Source organism: Pterocles gutturalis, unplaced genomic scaffold (assembly GCF_000699245.1).
Source record: "Pterocles gutturalis isolate BGI_N339 unplaced genomic scaffold, ASM69924v1 scaffold44623, whole genome shotgun sequence".
Taxonomy (NCBI): domain Eukaryota; kingdom Metazoa; phylum Chordata; class Aves; order Pterocliformes; family Pteroclidae; genus Pterocles; species Pterocles gutturalis.
The window spans coordinates 6,439-21,959 of NW_010124673.1; the positions used below are offsets into that span (position 1 = coordinate 6,439).

The 15,521-nt window shown below is 37.7% G+C and overlaps 1 protein-coding gene across 1 annotated transcript in view; it reads right to left on the reverse strand.

Annotated features, from left to right (window-relative positions):
- Window positions 1-14,917, reverse strand: part of HELQ (helicase, POLQ-like) — a gene marked incomplete at its 5' end in the record, with an annotated part of 16,407 nt that extends 1,490 nt beyond the window's left edge. Inside the window, 16 exons of the mRNA XM_010078312.1 lie at window positions 740-874; window positions 2,903-3,016; window positions 3,608-3,781; window positions 4,051-4,149; window positions 5,456-5,613; window positions 6,418-6,631; window positions 7,626-7,730; window positions 8,028-8,169; window positions 9,048-9,287; window positions 9,945-10,090; window positions 10,819-10,917; window positions 11,252-11,349; window positions 11,812-11,884; window positions 12,912-13,112; window positions 13,659-13,837; window positions 14,179-14,917. Coding sequence (XP_010076614.1) covers window positions 740-874; window positions 2,903-3,016; window positions 3,608-3,781; window positions 4,051-4,149; window positions 5,456-5,613; window positions 6,418-6,631; window positions 7,626-7,730; window positions 8,028-8,169; window positions 9,048-9,287; window positions 9,945-10,090; window positions 10,819-10,917; window positions 11,252-11,349; window positions 11,812-11,884; window positions 12,912-13,112; window positions 13,659-13,837; window positions 14,179-14,917 — 2,916 coding nt within the window. The remainder of the gene's footprint in view (window positions 1-739; window positions 875-2,902; window positions 3,017-3,607; window positions 3,782-4,050; window positions 4,150-5,455; window positions 5,614-6,417; window positions 6,632-7,625; window positions 7,731-8,027; window positions 8,170-9,047; window positions 9,288-9,944; window positions 10,091-10,818; window positions 10,918-11,251; window positions 11,350-11,811; window positions 11,885-12,911; window positions 13,113-13,658; window positions 13,838-14,178) is intronic.
- Window positions 14,918-15,521: the final 604 nt, after the last annotated feature.

Here is a 15,521-nt window from a genome sequence, read left to right on the forward strand (position 1 = left end):
CCTGTGCTCCAGACCCTTCCCCAGCTCCGTTGCCCTTCTCTGGACCCGCTCCAGCCCCTCAATGTCCTTCTTGTGGGGAGGGGCCCAAAACTGACCCCAGGATTCAAGGTGCAGCCTCACCAGTGCCCAGTCCAGGGGCACAATCCTGCCCTGCTCCTGCTGGCCACACTGTTGCTGATACAGGCCAGGATGCCGTTGGCCTTCTTGGCCACCTGGGCACACTGCTGGCTCCTGTTCAGCCGGCTGTCAACCAGCACATCATTTCTACAGTCCTGAAAATCCTGTTCTTTTATCACAACTACCACTGGATTTTCTACAAGGTAAGTCCTGAGGTCTTAACTGAAAATGCTCAATTCTGACATCACGACTCAGCATGGAGACCAACGTAGTAATTTAATTCTCACGTTTTATCAGACAATCTGTCAAATATTTTTACCCTTTGCTTCCCCTCTGAAAAAGAGTATGACTTTCTGCTATCCTGCGTATAACAAATTGTTTCGAGTTAAAGAAGTTTGGCTATCATTCTGGGGCATAAAGGTCAGCAAATGCTGAATCTGCTACTCAACCATCTTAGATAAACATTGTCAAGAAAATATTTCAATATTCTCTGAATACAAATAAGTATTTGGATCACAAATAGTTTTAAGCGGAATCCTTCACTTTTAACATCATTCAAACATCCACTTTCGACATACTGAAGTTCTGAAGCAGGTTTTTTATAACTCTGTTTCTAACCTACCTTTGCAGATGAAACAATTTGTTTGGCTTGTCGCCGTGATAAGTGCTCAATCGTCTTGACCAGAGTTTCTGGATTCGCATTAGCCAAGTGCGCTAAAGTCTTGAACCCCGCATTATAAAGCTGTTTCGCTCGTGCCTGCAAGTCCAAAACTGTGTTAGATTATTAGAACAGGCAGTTAGAATTACCATGAAGCACCAGTCTCCAACATTTAATCTTTGCATACAACCCAATTCTTTTTGATTCCTCTTTCCAAGAACACCAATACTCACCCAAAAGAAGTGGCACTAGCATTCAGCTAAGAATCTTTGCCTCCCAAAATACAGCTTTACCTTCCCCATACATTCTCACCCAGCTCTTATCAACCCATTTGTCATTATTTTCTTCAAGCCTAGATGATACCAGCTCTGCCATCCTCTCTTGTTGTCCTCTTTTCTGCATTCACTGCCACCGACAGGAATGACCATCTCACACTCTTTGGAGGTGTGTCTAAGGGAAAGGAGGGCTGATTTTACCTGAAAAACTTTTCACTGAATTTTCACAGAACAGAGCTTTCACAAAATTCCAGAAAAGACTATACCCTCCTGTTTCAAGCTTACTAACACTTTTTCCTTTAGTATCACAGTATCTTTTTTATTTCTCTAGTTTTATGCAAAGTTATTTGCCTAATAGTGGGTCTCTGGGCAAATATTTCTTTTGCAAATCAAGTACCGCTAGAACTTTACAAAGCATAAAGAAAAATGCATTTCTACGCTACTAGCAGAGGGTAAATTAGAATACCCAAGGCTTTAGTATCCCAAGTTATTAAATAATACCTATTTGATGAAGTGTTACACCTCCAAATATTTGGTCAATTACCTTTTCTCGTTTTGGGTTTTTTTCCCCCCCCCTCCTCTTTTAAAGATAACAAGCAATAGAAAAACACTTATTTGATAGCATACGTGGGGCTTTTTAGCATCCAACAGGTAATTGCTTGCAACACATTATCTTCTTCCACGGTAACTGAGGACTATGAATGTTCATTGATGGGAACTAGGTGTTATTAATTTCACCAAAAACCAACCACTTATTGCCAGCAAATAGTTTCTGTGCTCTATTTTGCTGTTCTATGCACAGTATGACTGATGATGCACAGAATGTCTCCCCACCCATGACTTAAATCTCAGAAAGGTTTTCGATTGCTCTTTGGAAACTCTGCAAGTAAATGTGCAGAAAATAATTGTCTCTTTCACTACAGTAACCTTAAGATTGATGTTATTTCCTTCCCAGAGATCTATGCAAATCATGTCTGTTCAAGACGACAGTCTCCCTGCTGCAGTCAGTAATAGTTTTAGTGCAGAAGTACCTGGGTAATAGCAATAATTTTGAAGAGCCTTCATTAAAATACAACTCCAGCAGAATCATGCCACCCAGGGTGTTTTTGCCCTTACACAGAAACGCTCCCATATGGAGTGAGCCATGAAAAAAACCCGACTTTATTCACCTTTTGCATCTAATTCAGAAAATTTGATATATAAAAAAAAGCATCAGGCTCGAAGACTTCATCTTTGTTTAGCATCTCAGAATAAAACCTTACTGCCACTAAATTCAATGGTTTGCTGACAAACTGATTCTACAATAAGCTGGCTAGGAAAGCCAGATATTTTGCAAAAAGGTCCAGGGATTACTTATAACCTTGCACTCAAGTCCAAAAAGATTTTCTACTTTAAAAGGAGTCTTCGATTCAGAGATGGGTTAAGTTTCTTATTTAAAACACAAGCAGCGCCGCAAGTGATTGTATAAGCCTATGTTCCCAACAGAACTTCACATATTTCTGTGAGGATCTTCTAACTATGTAAATTTTTATTCCTCTACTCCCATGAGCTGAAGAATCCTTACCACAAGAGAAACTTGGACTCTTTTCCAACTGAGTATACAGCTCAATTACTGTGCAGATACAGCATTAGCACTGTTGCTGTGGGAGCAGCAAGAAGAAAAATATTATTGGCTGCAGCTCATTCCCTAAACAGACCGTTTTTTCCCCCCAACCTCCAGGATTATTGGAGGGTATCTTCTATGCCAAATTCTCAATAAGTTAGCTTGGTCTTCCAGACATACCTGAAAGGCACAGTAACATTTAGCATGCAAGTTCACACTAAAAAATGTAACAAAGTCAAGTTTACTAACCTCTAGAACCCCTGCTACCTCCATCAGAGGGATGAGTTCTGTCTTAACGCAGTATGTCAACTGCTTGGTAAGTTCTGTCAGCAAGGCTTTATAAACCCAAAATTCTTGCAGTTCCTGCAGAGACAAAGATCACTAAAAATCAGATCCTAACTTTTGGATTTGAGGGTATGACTAATAAGAGCTCTGTGATGGCAACAAACATACATTTGGCTTTTAGACAGGGGAAGTGTTATTATTTCTAGTTATCCTTTCAGCTAGTTGCAGAGCTGTATTTAGCACTCCTCAGCTGAATCAAATAAAAATTCCCCAGCTTTGCGATGAAGGATAAGCAAGGCATTATTTCAATAGAGGAAAAAAAGCCAAGAGAACAAGCCAAGTCAGCTGTTTTTCTCAAGATGACCTTCCACAGCCAGATAGCCTTATTTCCAAGAGAAAGGTAACACTGGAAATTATTTCACCAACAGTTCTGACACTGATCAGTGCCCCATACAGTTCACACATTCCCACATTCTCAGTGCACAAAGCTTATTTTTAATATAAGAAATATGTATCTGTGTACAAGCATGCTTTTCTGAACAGGAAAAATAATTTTGCACAAGAAAGGTGAAATACAACACCTACGTTCAGTTCTAACATAAGAGAACAAAATTCCAAATTCTGCAAAAAGCAATCCCAAATAATTTATTGGAATGTATTTAGTGCTACCTCACAGAAGTGTAGAACACAGGAGGCGAAGGAGGCAGCAGAATTAAGGAGATTCTGCACATATCCTCGGGACATATTAAATTTCTCTGAAACGCTCCATACGTTGGTCTCCTTCAGCAGGCCATAAAGGACAAACGACAGGTAGAGCCTGTTCACCACAGCACTGTCCACATTCTAGGAATAAAGCAAGCTAGAATTCAGAGCCAATATCACATTCAAGATACTCTGTTAGTGCTACAAGGAAATTCTTTTCATCTCTACTCCTTCACAGATAAAACATGTCACCAAAGATATTAAACATTAAGAAAACCAACCCATGAGGTTAAAAGGACAATGAGTAGAACAGTAATAAAGAACACTGTCAGAAAAATAATCTAGAATTTATAAATAATCAAATGAAATGACTGAACTCTCATCTTAGGCATGAGAAACTTCCAGCCTACCTTTTTGATGGCTTGTCCAGAAGCTTTTCTTGTAATAAAGCTTTCAGGTACTCCCACGATATCCGCTACTTTCTGCTCTGCTGCACTTAGCTGGTTGAACTACAATAAGACGGATTACAGTCACGATTATTTATTAACAACTCATTAAAAGTTACAAGTGGTACAAATCAGAAGAGCTGCAGAAAGGTATGCTCTGTTTAGCTGTAAAAAATAATTCACATCAAACTTGTATAATACTGCAGACAGATCATTTGCTTTTCCTTTTCCTCTGTGAATGACAAACTAATTCTTTTTCATCTTGAACTCCAGTGGTTTGCAAATACATTCACATGTGTTCTGCTGATAAATTTCTGGTGTGCATACACATGAAGTTTTTCTTCTTATAAATATAAAGCCTACTCTAGCCTTTAGGTGCACACAGCATTGCTTTTCTTACATCCCTTGGTAAAAACGTTTACTTGTATTAAAGAGGAACAGGTTAAAGAACTCTGGCGAACCAAGTCACATTTAAGCGCTCAAATATATTTTCCAAGAAACATCAATGTTGAAATATCTCCTGGATTTAACGTCTTCCCCAAATGATGATCACAGGCTCTTCTCCAAGTTTAAAAACTGCTCTGTAAACTCCAGGATAGTTTTATAAAGAATTCTCAGATATTTAGTTCTCTTAAAATTATAGAAAACACAAGACTATTACTCAAAGTCAACTGTTTTTCAATATCTCTAACTACTAGTCACTAGATTTGTTCAAAGTCAGATCTGCAGCTTCTTTGCCAACTTGCCTGAATTATCTGTAACTGTCTGTCTCTGAATGCCACATTTTAACAAAGTTAAATAGATTTTAGTGCTACCCCTAGTAGCCAACAATTTACAGAAAAGGGAGTAGTTGAATTATGAGTGGATCTTAGAGTGTGCAAGACCAGGCTGATGGCTCTGCTTTTCAGGCTGATGTCTCCCAAAACTACAGACGAAATGAGGGAGCATCAGAAGGTAAATATGGCTTTTGGTTAATTTAATAGTGGTTTTCTTGCAAGACTACAATGATGTGGTTAATTTTAACTATTTTATAACGAATTTTTGTTCAAGATTAACCAGACCCTGGCGATAGCAAGGCTAGCAGCAAGGTTAGAGACAGGATTTGGAGTACTGGCAACTGAAGAGATGCGTTTCATGCTGGTTTTTTCCCCTCAAACAGGGCCAACCATTATAGATACACAACACAACTTAGGTTTTTATGCAATACAAGAAAGCACTCTACCCTACAACTGACAATAAACTCAGGTACATTGTATTTCCATCAACTTGTTACCCCTCTATCTACATTTCCTATGTGTAAACATTTACTTGAAACTTACTAAGCAGGATGACTATATGCCCTGATACATTTTTGCTTGTAAATTCTCACCTGTCTCAAGTATATCATCCAATCTGGGCTACAGTGAGAAGTCATCTCATATGGAGTTGCCAGATACAGAAGATGAAGGTTGCTCTCAAGAACCAGCCCTTCCAAACCCTTCTTCAAGTCTCTGTAAAGTAGATTGCAGTATGCCAAGTCTATAGACCCTACAATAAGCACACACAAGGTATTGCAATTTTCAACAGGCATTTAAATGTATTGATTTTAACATAGAGTCAATAACTTCTTTATTTTTCCACAAAAGCTTGTTATGCCACCTAAATTTAAGAGAAATAACTGCAACCTGAGTAACTTCTCTAACCTGAGCAGTGAAATGGAACTGAGGAAAGGCAGTCACCCATTCCACATGTCCATTCTGTGTGTGTTTTCAGAGCGTTCCTGAACTGCCTTGGCTTTAATAAAATCCTGGAATAATCTTGGAGATTGAAGGAATCTTTCCCAGATTCATCCTATTCCAATTGCATTCCATACCCCACATATTTATGCTATGACAGGAAAACAGAACTTCCTGACACGCTCTTTCTTCTTCGTTACAACTGGTCTACACATTATACTTCCTTTCCCTCTTAAGCTTCCCTCTAGGTTAAGAAATTCCCCTCTGTTCACATTATCTATACACAAGGAATTATAAAACAAGGTCTTGAACCTTTTGGATTACAATCACTAAGTCAAATCTTCACATAATATTTTTTTTGGGGGTACATTTCTGGTTTTACTCCATTGTGACCATTGTTATTACACTTCATTCCCATCATGTTCCGTCACGCACTACTTGTTCATTCCCATTTTCAGTGCAGCACATCATTTAATAATCAAAACCGGTCTCTCTACAACTTATTTTTCACTGCAGTTTCAGACTGAAGATGGGGAAAATGCATCGAATTGAGATAAGGCAGGAATGAAAGGGTTTGTTGAAATAAAGTTTATAGTAAGAAAGAAAAAAGTCTTACCTTTATATGTAGCTTTACCCAATGGCGTGACTGTTAGCTTGAATTTGGAATTGTCCTCAGATAGTCTTCCTATTAGGAGTCCTTTTTCTATTAGATTTTCTAGCCCACCTTTAATTATCTCTGAGAGGCTCTTCTCTTTAGACAGCAGCTGCTGCTGAACACCCAGCAACGTACCACGCATAAAACTGTCGACTTCCTCATGGGTGACTGCTATCTGCAACAGTTTCAAGGTGTCATTCCACATAACACAGACCATAAGTTATATGAAATAGTTTACTGAATAGCAAAGCAGTTTGATATCCTGTTAACGTGTTTCTATAGAAATACAAGACGAACAGAATGATAGTCTGCGATGGATCTGATGGGACTGCTCTCCATCTGTTCTATTTTTTTAGCTACTGCATCACATTAATTTGTTTACACTATTTCTGTTTTTTGAGTCAAGCATCAAAAATGGAAATATTATTAATACTGTCATGTATCATGATTTGGATTTTTACACAGTAGGGAACTGTCATGTTACAGGACTACTTGCAGTTACAGAATAAGTTTGATTAACTGTATTCTCCTCTCTGAAAAGCCTCAGTCAGCATTACTAGCACTAGTAGCTAAGGTAGCTGAAGCCTTAGGCTGCTAGAGCTGACCAAGAGTAAACTTTCTGGTAAAACTAATGCTGCTAACACAGAACTAGCTGAATCTGGCCGATGCAAACTGAATGCAGGTAAGGACCAAGGGAACAATTCCAAGAGAACAAGGTAACTTCAGAATGCAGCCAGCCCAGCAACAAAAAAAACCACTGACCAGAATTAAGGGATTGGACTTGGGGATCAGATGCTGGGTGGTACAGGTGTAATTGGAGGGTGTGATCCAGGGTGGGAAACCCTTTCTGGTGGCACCCAGCTCGATCTGTAACCTGAGAACTAAAAGAGGAATTGGAAACCGTCACTTGGACCTTAAATTAATCAGTGAGATCCTAAGGTCAGGCTCTGTTACAGTGGCCAGTGTGTGTAAATCCCTAAGACTTGCTGAGTTAAATCAAAACACTAATCAAATCTTTGTCTCTCTCATCTGATTAGAAGCCATGCTGAGCTTTTTAAGGGAATCTTTAAAAAAAAAGTCTGTTTTCTTCCTATAGAATCAACAGATAAGATTTTCTTTGCATTACCAAGCAGTACTTAAGTTACTCACAGAGAAGAGTTAACTGATACCTTCAGTCCGACCAAAGATAACAACAGGCTCTGCATTCCTTTGGTCAACTCCAGCAGAAGATTGCTGTAACAGTTCTCCAAAGGACTGTTAACTAAATCCTGAACCTAAAAAGAGCAAGAAATACATTGGTGCAGGGAAAATATTTATGCATTAGTTTTACACTTTTAAAAATACTGATACTCGTGATTCAGGTTATAGAGAAAATAACTGTAGACATGTAGAGTTTACAGTTCACGTCTGAAAACAAACTACATGAAGATAGATTATAGGTATTTTTACATAAGTCAAATACTTGCAACGTTAAGAAGTGAACAAAAATTAAGCTAGGCAGCTCAGCTCCTCATGTTTATCCCACCAGCTTAATCTAACAATTCAAACACCAACAGCTTTGCCAAAATTACCAAGTGCTTGTCTTTTTCTTGCACTATCAGAATACTTTCTCCAGCACTGTCAATGCCAGCTCGACCAGCTCTGCCAATCATTTGTTTATACTGGTTCTTCTTCAGGAAGTCACTGGCAACGTAAGGCGCTCTTAGAATAACCCTGTAAAGAAGTCTTTAGTAAGTTATGCTTTATACTAAAATTAAAGCAGAAATAAAATTTCACAAATACATTCTTTAGATATGCCTCTTGCTTAGTAACTAAGATAAAAACCAAATTAACAGATCTGTAAATCAACCAGAAAAACATTTAACAATTTAAGGTTTCTTGAATGATAAGCCACATTAGCTACATTTTGCAGAGCCCTAGGAACTACTCTTTACATCTACTCAAAGGCCTGAGTTTAAGACTGAAAACCACTAAGATTTAAAATAAAGCCGACTAAAAAACATAAGCAATGCTAACCATACATCAGTGATGCTAGAAAAGACAACACTTGTCTGTATGAAATATTTTTCTCCCCTCAGACACGTTATTCAAACACACATGCACACAAAACTGGATTCTTAGCAAACAGTCTTCAGTCATACGGAGTCCAGCAGCCATGCCATCAGCCCTCGTATAAGAAAAGCTAACACATTTTTGTGTTAAACATATTCAAACTATCTCCTTAGAAAGGATTCATTTTACAATTTAAACACTGTTCTTGGGACAACATCTAAAGAAACCACCATAAATTCCTTCTTCTGGATAAAATTACTCAAAGACTGAAGCATTTCCTTAATTTATTAAAATGTCCTTAATTCATTCTGGAAAGTGTTCCCCCACTATGCATTCTGAGGGACTTGCTACTGATTCACATTTCTTACACAAAAACTTTGCAGGTTTAATTGTGCCCCTAGTTGAACACAAAATCCCTTATGCTCCCAATTGGATAAAAAAAGCAGAAGTGTACTTCAAACAGCACTGATGTTGCCAACTTGTTAATTTTTTACAAAGCCAAAATGAACAAAACAATGAAATATGTTTCAGTTACTAACCTTCTAGCTGGCAGGTTGACCCCAGCAGCTAAAGTTGCTGTGCAGGCAAGCAGACAGAGGACACCTGCAGAATATGCTTCCTCTATACTTTTTCTTTCATCATTTGTAAGGCCACTATGGTGATAGGCAATGCCAAAAGGGATTGTTTGCTTCAGAACAGGACAGACACTTCCATTTCCAATACTCTTTAGGTTCTTGATGAGATCTTGTTTCTCTTTCTCCCTATGAGCTCTAAATTCTCTTGGAGGAGGAAAAGCTTTACTTTAGACTTTGATCAATCATTAACTACTTAAAAAAAAAAAATCAAGACAGACATGCTTATTATTTCTGTTCATTATCCATTCCTGTAACTAGACCTCTGAGTTTGGAGAAACAGTTATTCCCAGTAGCTTTACACAAACGAAACGTAAGCTTTAACTCTCTTTTCTTTATTAACTAAGTCTGGTTCAGCATTCAAAACCTATATTTGCAAACAGGTATGGGTATGGAACAGAGATACTCCATCGAGTAGTAACACACATGACCAAACACCAGACCAAACAGAAAATATTTGTTTACTAAGCTTGCAGAAACCAGTGCCAAAGGGACATTAGGTTCAACTAACTAGTATGCTTTTACTTTTTTTATTATTTGTCCTCTATGATTTTTTTCAACCAGTTTGTTTTAAAAATAAAAATTGTTTTTGGTAATACATTTAAGTAGCCTTAAATGGTAATACATTTAAGTAGCTTCTTATATTTTATGCATTTAATAACTTTAATAACTTTACATGATTCCATATTCAAAGTATTTACTTCTGATCACCAGGGAAAGTCACTTGCAAACCAGTCAAGATAAATCCTAACTTTTGACCAATTATTCCATATATCATTAAAAATATCATTGATAGTAACTTACTTCTTGAGGTACTTGCACACCATTGAAGCCACATTTTCACAGTTCTTTTTAGTAGGACAAAAGATTAGGCAGGAATATTTCGGAATAACCTCAGTAACCAGTGCGATGATGTGGTCAGGATCTGCTTTCTCTAGATTACTAGAATACTATCAAAAACACAGACTGAGAAACATTTACTTTTCAAACTCTGAAATTAAGTCGTAAACTAAGTATTCAATACCTGTTCTCAAACTTCACTAGAGTCCTCCTGTTTGCTTTAATGTGATGGAATTGCAAGAAGTTAGAGTATAAGCTTTTCTTTCAATCCCTCATTTGCAAAATTTATTAACAAATGTGGCTCGAACTGGGGGAGACATGGATATAAGAACCGAATGTTTTGCTTTTTTTACTCTTAATATTTCCATTTCTTTTAGTGACACCATAGCGATATCACTTGTGCTACTGGCAGTCTAACATAACCCACAGTTTTCTTTTCAAAGGTTGAAATTAATTCCTGTAAGGCATTAATAAGCTGACAACAAACAAAAAAGATGCCTTATTTTAGTACCATGTAGGAGTGATCAACTGCTGAGAAAATCTACCAACAAGCATAAAACATCTGGAATACTCAAATCCATTGCTCTTCATGCATTAAAATACTGTAGAAACTCCTACCTCTACATTAAGAGCAGTAAAAAAGTTAAAATCAAGTTAAGTATTCAGTATTTTCAACGGCTTTTCCTTCCCAAAGCCTATAACTTTCTTTCTCATAGGTATTACAAGTGAACTATCATGCTTAAGTAACTTATTTGGTAAAAGCACTGTGAACAAATTAGTGTAAAATAAAACACTTCTTAACTATAGTTCATAGAAACTATAAGCATGTCAGTTTTACCTTGAAATTAAGGAGACGTGAAAAAGTAAAGCCATTCTCTGCTTTGCTGTCAACTGCATAAATGGTGTCTCGTATCTTTACGTATTCCTTTAATTCCACCTAGGGAGATAAACACCATAAACAGAAACGTTAAATTACCAAGTCTTCTCTAAAGATTAAGCTATTAGTGACTTACAGCTTTTTTTTCTAAGCATTTCATGTACTTAGAGACTTGTATACACACCAGTGCACAACTCCACCCCACCAAGAACTTTTAAAATTTTAATTATCTGCCTTGAGAAAGTGTTTAATTATAATGAAGAACAGGACAAATGTTCCATCTCATGAACTACTGTCATGACAGCATTGAAACACCAGTAGACCCTAAATAGATTTCAGATAATTCTGAAGCCAAATATCTGCTTTATTACTTTACAGTATCTTGTATACAGACCGGTCTAAAATTATTAGTATAGTACTCCGCTTGCAGGAACTTCTGCAGGTCTCCAACGTTATTTAAAGTCGCACTCATTCCAATGATTTGTGTGTTTTCTGTAAAAGAGAAGGTGACATGACTTTATTGCCACGTTCACAACACAGTATTTAATTCACAAGCCTGCTTCTTCATTGTTAGTCTTTTTAAACGCCAAACTGGCAGGTTTGAAGGAGAACATAGTTAAGAAACATTACCTGAGCTGTAAACATAAAAAAAGGAATAATTCTCTATAGAAGCATTTATTTGGAATGGCTAAGGGGCTCGTACGAAGAAATGGAAGGCATTTGACAATACTCAGGATTTCTCAGGGAAGTATCAAAAAAGGTTCAGAAATACCCCGCCCATCCTTAGAGGGTAAACTGACTCTAACGCTTCCATGAGTAAACACTGCCAGCGCATGGAGTCATCCCATGTTTTTGAAAAGCGGCCAGAATACCACAAATCCAGAAAGCAAAAGTATTACTTTTCTCTAGAGGTGCCATCTCTACAATATTTTAGTAACAGCAGCCGTGACTTACTACTAGTGTAAAGAATTTTCGCAAGAGTAATTTCCAGCGTTGCTCCACGACTTCCCTCACCAAGCATATGCAACTGTGCACAGAAGGGAAAAAGAAAATGCAAGAATATTACTGAGTTAATAGTGTTTCTACAAAAAAAGACCACAAATTACAAGTCCTAAGCAATTATTACAGGAATGTCTCTGTTGGAGTTTCTCATGATATCCCTCTGGTAAATTTTCACTGCTACGTTCCTTCCAGAAGTATAGCCTCACTGAAAAAAACATTTAGGAATCCCAGAAAAGCCAAACCCAAGTGCAAATGTAGATAATAAGATTTACCTCTCACTTAACTAGACCATAACTGACAGAGAAACTCTTAACTCCCGACCGTAAACAGTCAGTGGGGAGATTTTTGTGTTCACCAGCTAAATGAATTTTAAACAAACTATATCTTAAGCAACACTTACAGTGGACTTTAATATAGTTTTTTTTAGCAGACAGCTACTAGCAAAAAAACCAGAAGTTAATTCTTAATTTTTAGAAGCTACCATGTTAAAGTAAGCTCAGCCAACCTGAAGCATTCCATGAATTAAACATGTCTGTTAGATGTTACACATGGGATTCAATCCCACAATCAACCCTTAGTAGCACAACTCAGCCACACCAGTAAAAAGCAGAATGAGGGACAATTCTCACAGCCAAACGCCCCTTAATATTTTTATTTTTTAATGTTTCATTTAGTCATTATTAATAGCAGACACAAAGTCTCATGGTTCCACGTTTGGGAGTTAAACTCTAGATTGATCAAATTTTTTCCTAATCCATTAGAGATGTCTAATTGACAAGTAGTTACTCAGTAATTCCCCATCAACCACTAACACAGTAGAACTCTCAACATAGAATCTATTGTCCTGATATAGCCCCAAATGCTTCAGTTAAAGAAAAATAACATTGAATTTTACAAAATTATGTACTATTGCAGTAAGTAAGTAGTAATAATTTAATGCTAAACACTCAAAGCAAAACCAAGTAATCAAAAAAGCTGCTCTTGGGTAAAAACTTCATATTATGAACATAAAAAATGTGTATTATAAATCTAAGTAAATCTTGTAGGCATACCTCATCTACTACAATGAGACCAAGGTCATCAATTCTTTCTGTTTCAATCAAGGAATTCACCAGAGCATGTCCTTTTTCTATAGTAGCAATATAAAGAGACTTTTTTATTCTCCTCTTGACTGGTGGAAATCTTCCCTTACTTCCTGCATATTCTTCAATCAGGAAACCCAATTCTATCCCAAAACTTGATAAACCCCTAACCTATAAAAAAAGAGGATCAATTAGAGAACAAACTCATGCTCAGTTTGGATTTCAGAAATGCCTCAAGAACTCAGCATGCAGATAAACAACCCACACCACAACCAACGGTTTGAATTAGTGAAAACATATCAGCTACAACTACCTTTTCCAACTGCAAAGCTGCATGTACAAATATTACCAAGCTTAGGTTACATCCATTCCCTAAAATTCCCTTTTCTGTTACATAAAAAGCCAGTTTTTATCTCAAGACTAGTTCTTTAGCAAGTGATGCAGTACACATCTAAGACTGCAGAACTATACATGACAATAGCAAAAAGCTATTACTTAAAAATTCAGCACATTTTACTTTCTAACTCAGCACCTTCACCTCATAATTTCAGTCTGCTTTATCATGAAATTACTGAGCGTCACAGCAGCAGAGGAAAAAAGTCACTTCCCGCCATCTATTTATGAAAACCATGGACTTGGCTAACATTAGTGTTAAAACCAGCACATAACAAGGTGAATCAGAAAAGTGAAGCAGTATCAGAAACACTGTATCCAGACCTTTTCTTGGACAATGGCAACATATGGCAGGATCATCAAAACATTTTTCTGCCTGCAGAGTAACTCTTGGAGAATTATTATTTCAGCTACAAGCGTTTTTCCACCACTGGTTGGCAATGAGTATATTAAATTCTTTCTTTGCTGTAGAGATTCTAACATTAAGCAATCATGTTGCCATTCTGCAAAATTAAAAAAGAATTATTAGCAACCCCTAGGGACATGGTAATCAATATCAAAATGCCTATGTTGCATACAAAATACTTTAAGCCTAACGTCTGAGATTTTGTCATCAATAAACTGCTAAAAGCTTTCAGTGTTCGAGTGTTCAAAAATATCCTGTAAGCCATACCAACTTTCCCCATTCATCAAAAAAAATCAAAATAAGCACTTAAAACAAAACAACTGCTTTCCAACATAGTTTACATTAAATATTACCTTAAGTTAAATATTTTTTCAGTGAAATGGGTAAAATGGGAAAACTCTAGCAATTTTTTTTTCAACAGACTATTAGTTCCATTACCATAAAGTGTTTCAATCCCTCGAAACTGTCTGAGCAGATCTTTCACTTTACTAGGCAATCCATAAAAAGGGCCTATATCAGCAGAAGAAGACTCAAGAGTTTTCTGAGCAACACAAATCTCTTCAGATAAAACAGCTTCTTTAAGCTGCTTGGTCTTAGAGACCTGCAGAGTCTGGCCTTTGGCATTTCCAGTCATAGCACTTTTCAGATGATCTTTAAGACTCTCAGTTTTAGGTAAATCACACTTAGACTCTGAGGAAAAGTCAGTAGTCCTGTTCCTGGGTTCAACATTAGGACAAAAAGATGACAGACTCCTGATTTTGTCTGAGGAAGAATTTATGCATTTATCCCTCCTTTCTGTCCCTGCAGATATTCTAGAACCAGAAGAAAGTTCATCCATTTTCTCAAAATACAAAAGTTGTGACGATGGCAAGTCATCTAAAAGAGATTCACTTGGTTCTAGACTGTTATCCACTGGGTCATTTTCATTCATTTGGAAACCATCCCCTTTGTCAGCTTTAAGGACAACCACGCTTTCTGAAGCAGAAATATTATCTTGCTTGTTCTGGAAAATTTGTGAGTGAAGATTCTCAGGCATGATGTCTCCAGCTGCTTTAACATCCATATTCTTGTCCTGCAGGTATTCGTGCTCTATATCATCAACGTGTGCTAGCAGAGAATCGTTTCCATAAAAGCTGTCATAATCGCCAAACATATCTTCTTCGCTATCATTACTACACTGTAAAAACATAACAAGTACTAAAACGTCAAAGAAGGCACCATCACTTGTACAGCACATGCATCAGATGGAAGTCATTTGAGTCTTCTCCAGCTTAACAGGAAAATTAAATACTTTTCTGATGGTTGTGCAGAAAACTTAGCTTGACTTCCACAGGACAACATGCTTTAACTTATCACAGAAGGGCTTGGGTAGGAAGGGACCTTCAAGATCATTGAGTTCTACCCCCTGCCATGGGCAGGGACACCTCCCACCAGCCCAGGTTGCCCAAAGCCTCATCCAGCCTGGCCTTGAACCCCTCCAGGGATGGGGCATCCACAGCTTCTCTGGGCACCCTGGGCCACTGCCTCACCCCCTGCACAGGGAAACATTTCTTCCTCAGATCTCATCTCAATCTCCCCTCTTTCAGCTTAAAAACATCACCCCTCATCCTGTCACTCCACACCCGTGTGAAACACAACCTGTGAGTAGATACACTGCCTGCACAGCTACTCAGCAGTGGTCTTTGTTTTAATTACTTTAAACCAAAGCACATCTCCCCTCACACAAAGCCAGGCCCTTCCCAGACCGAGGACACCCAGGACCAAGCCTCCGGCCTCCCCTC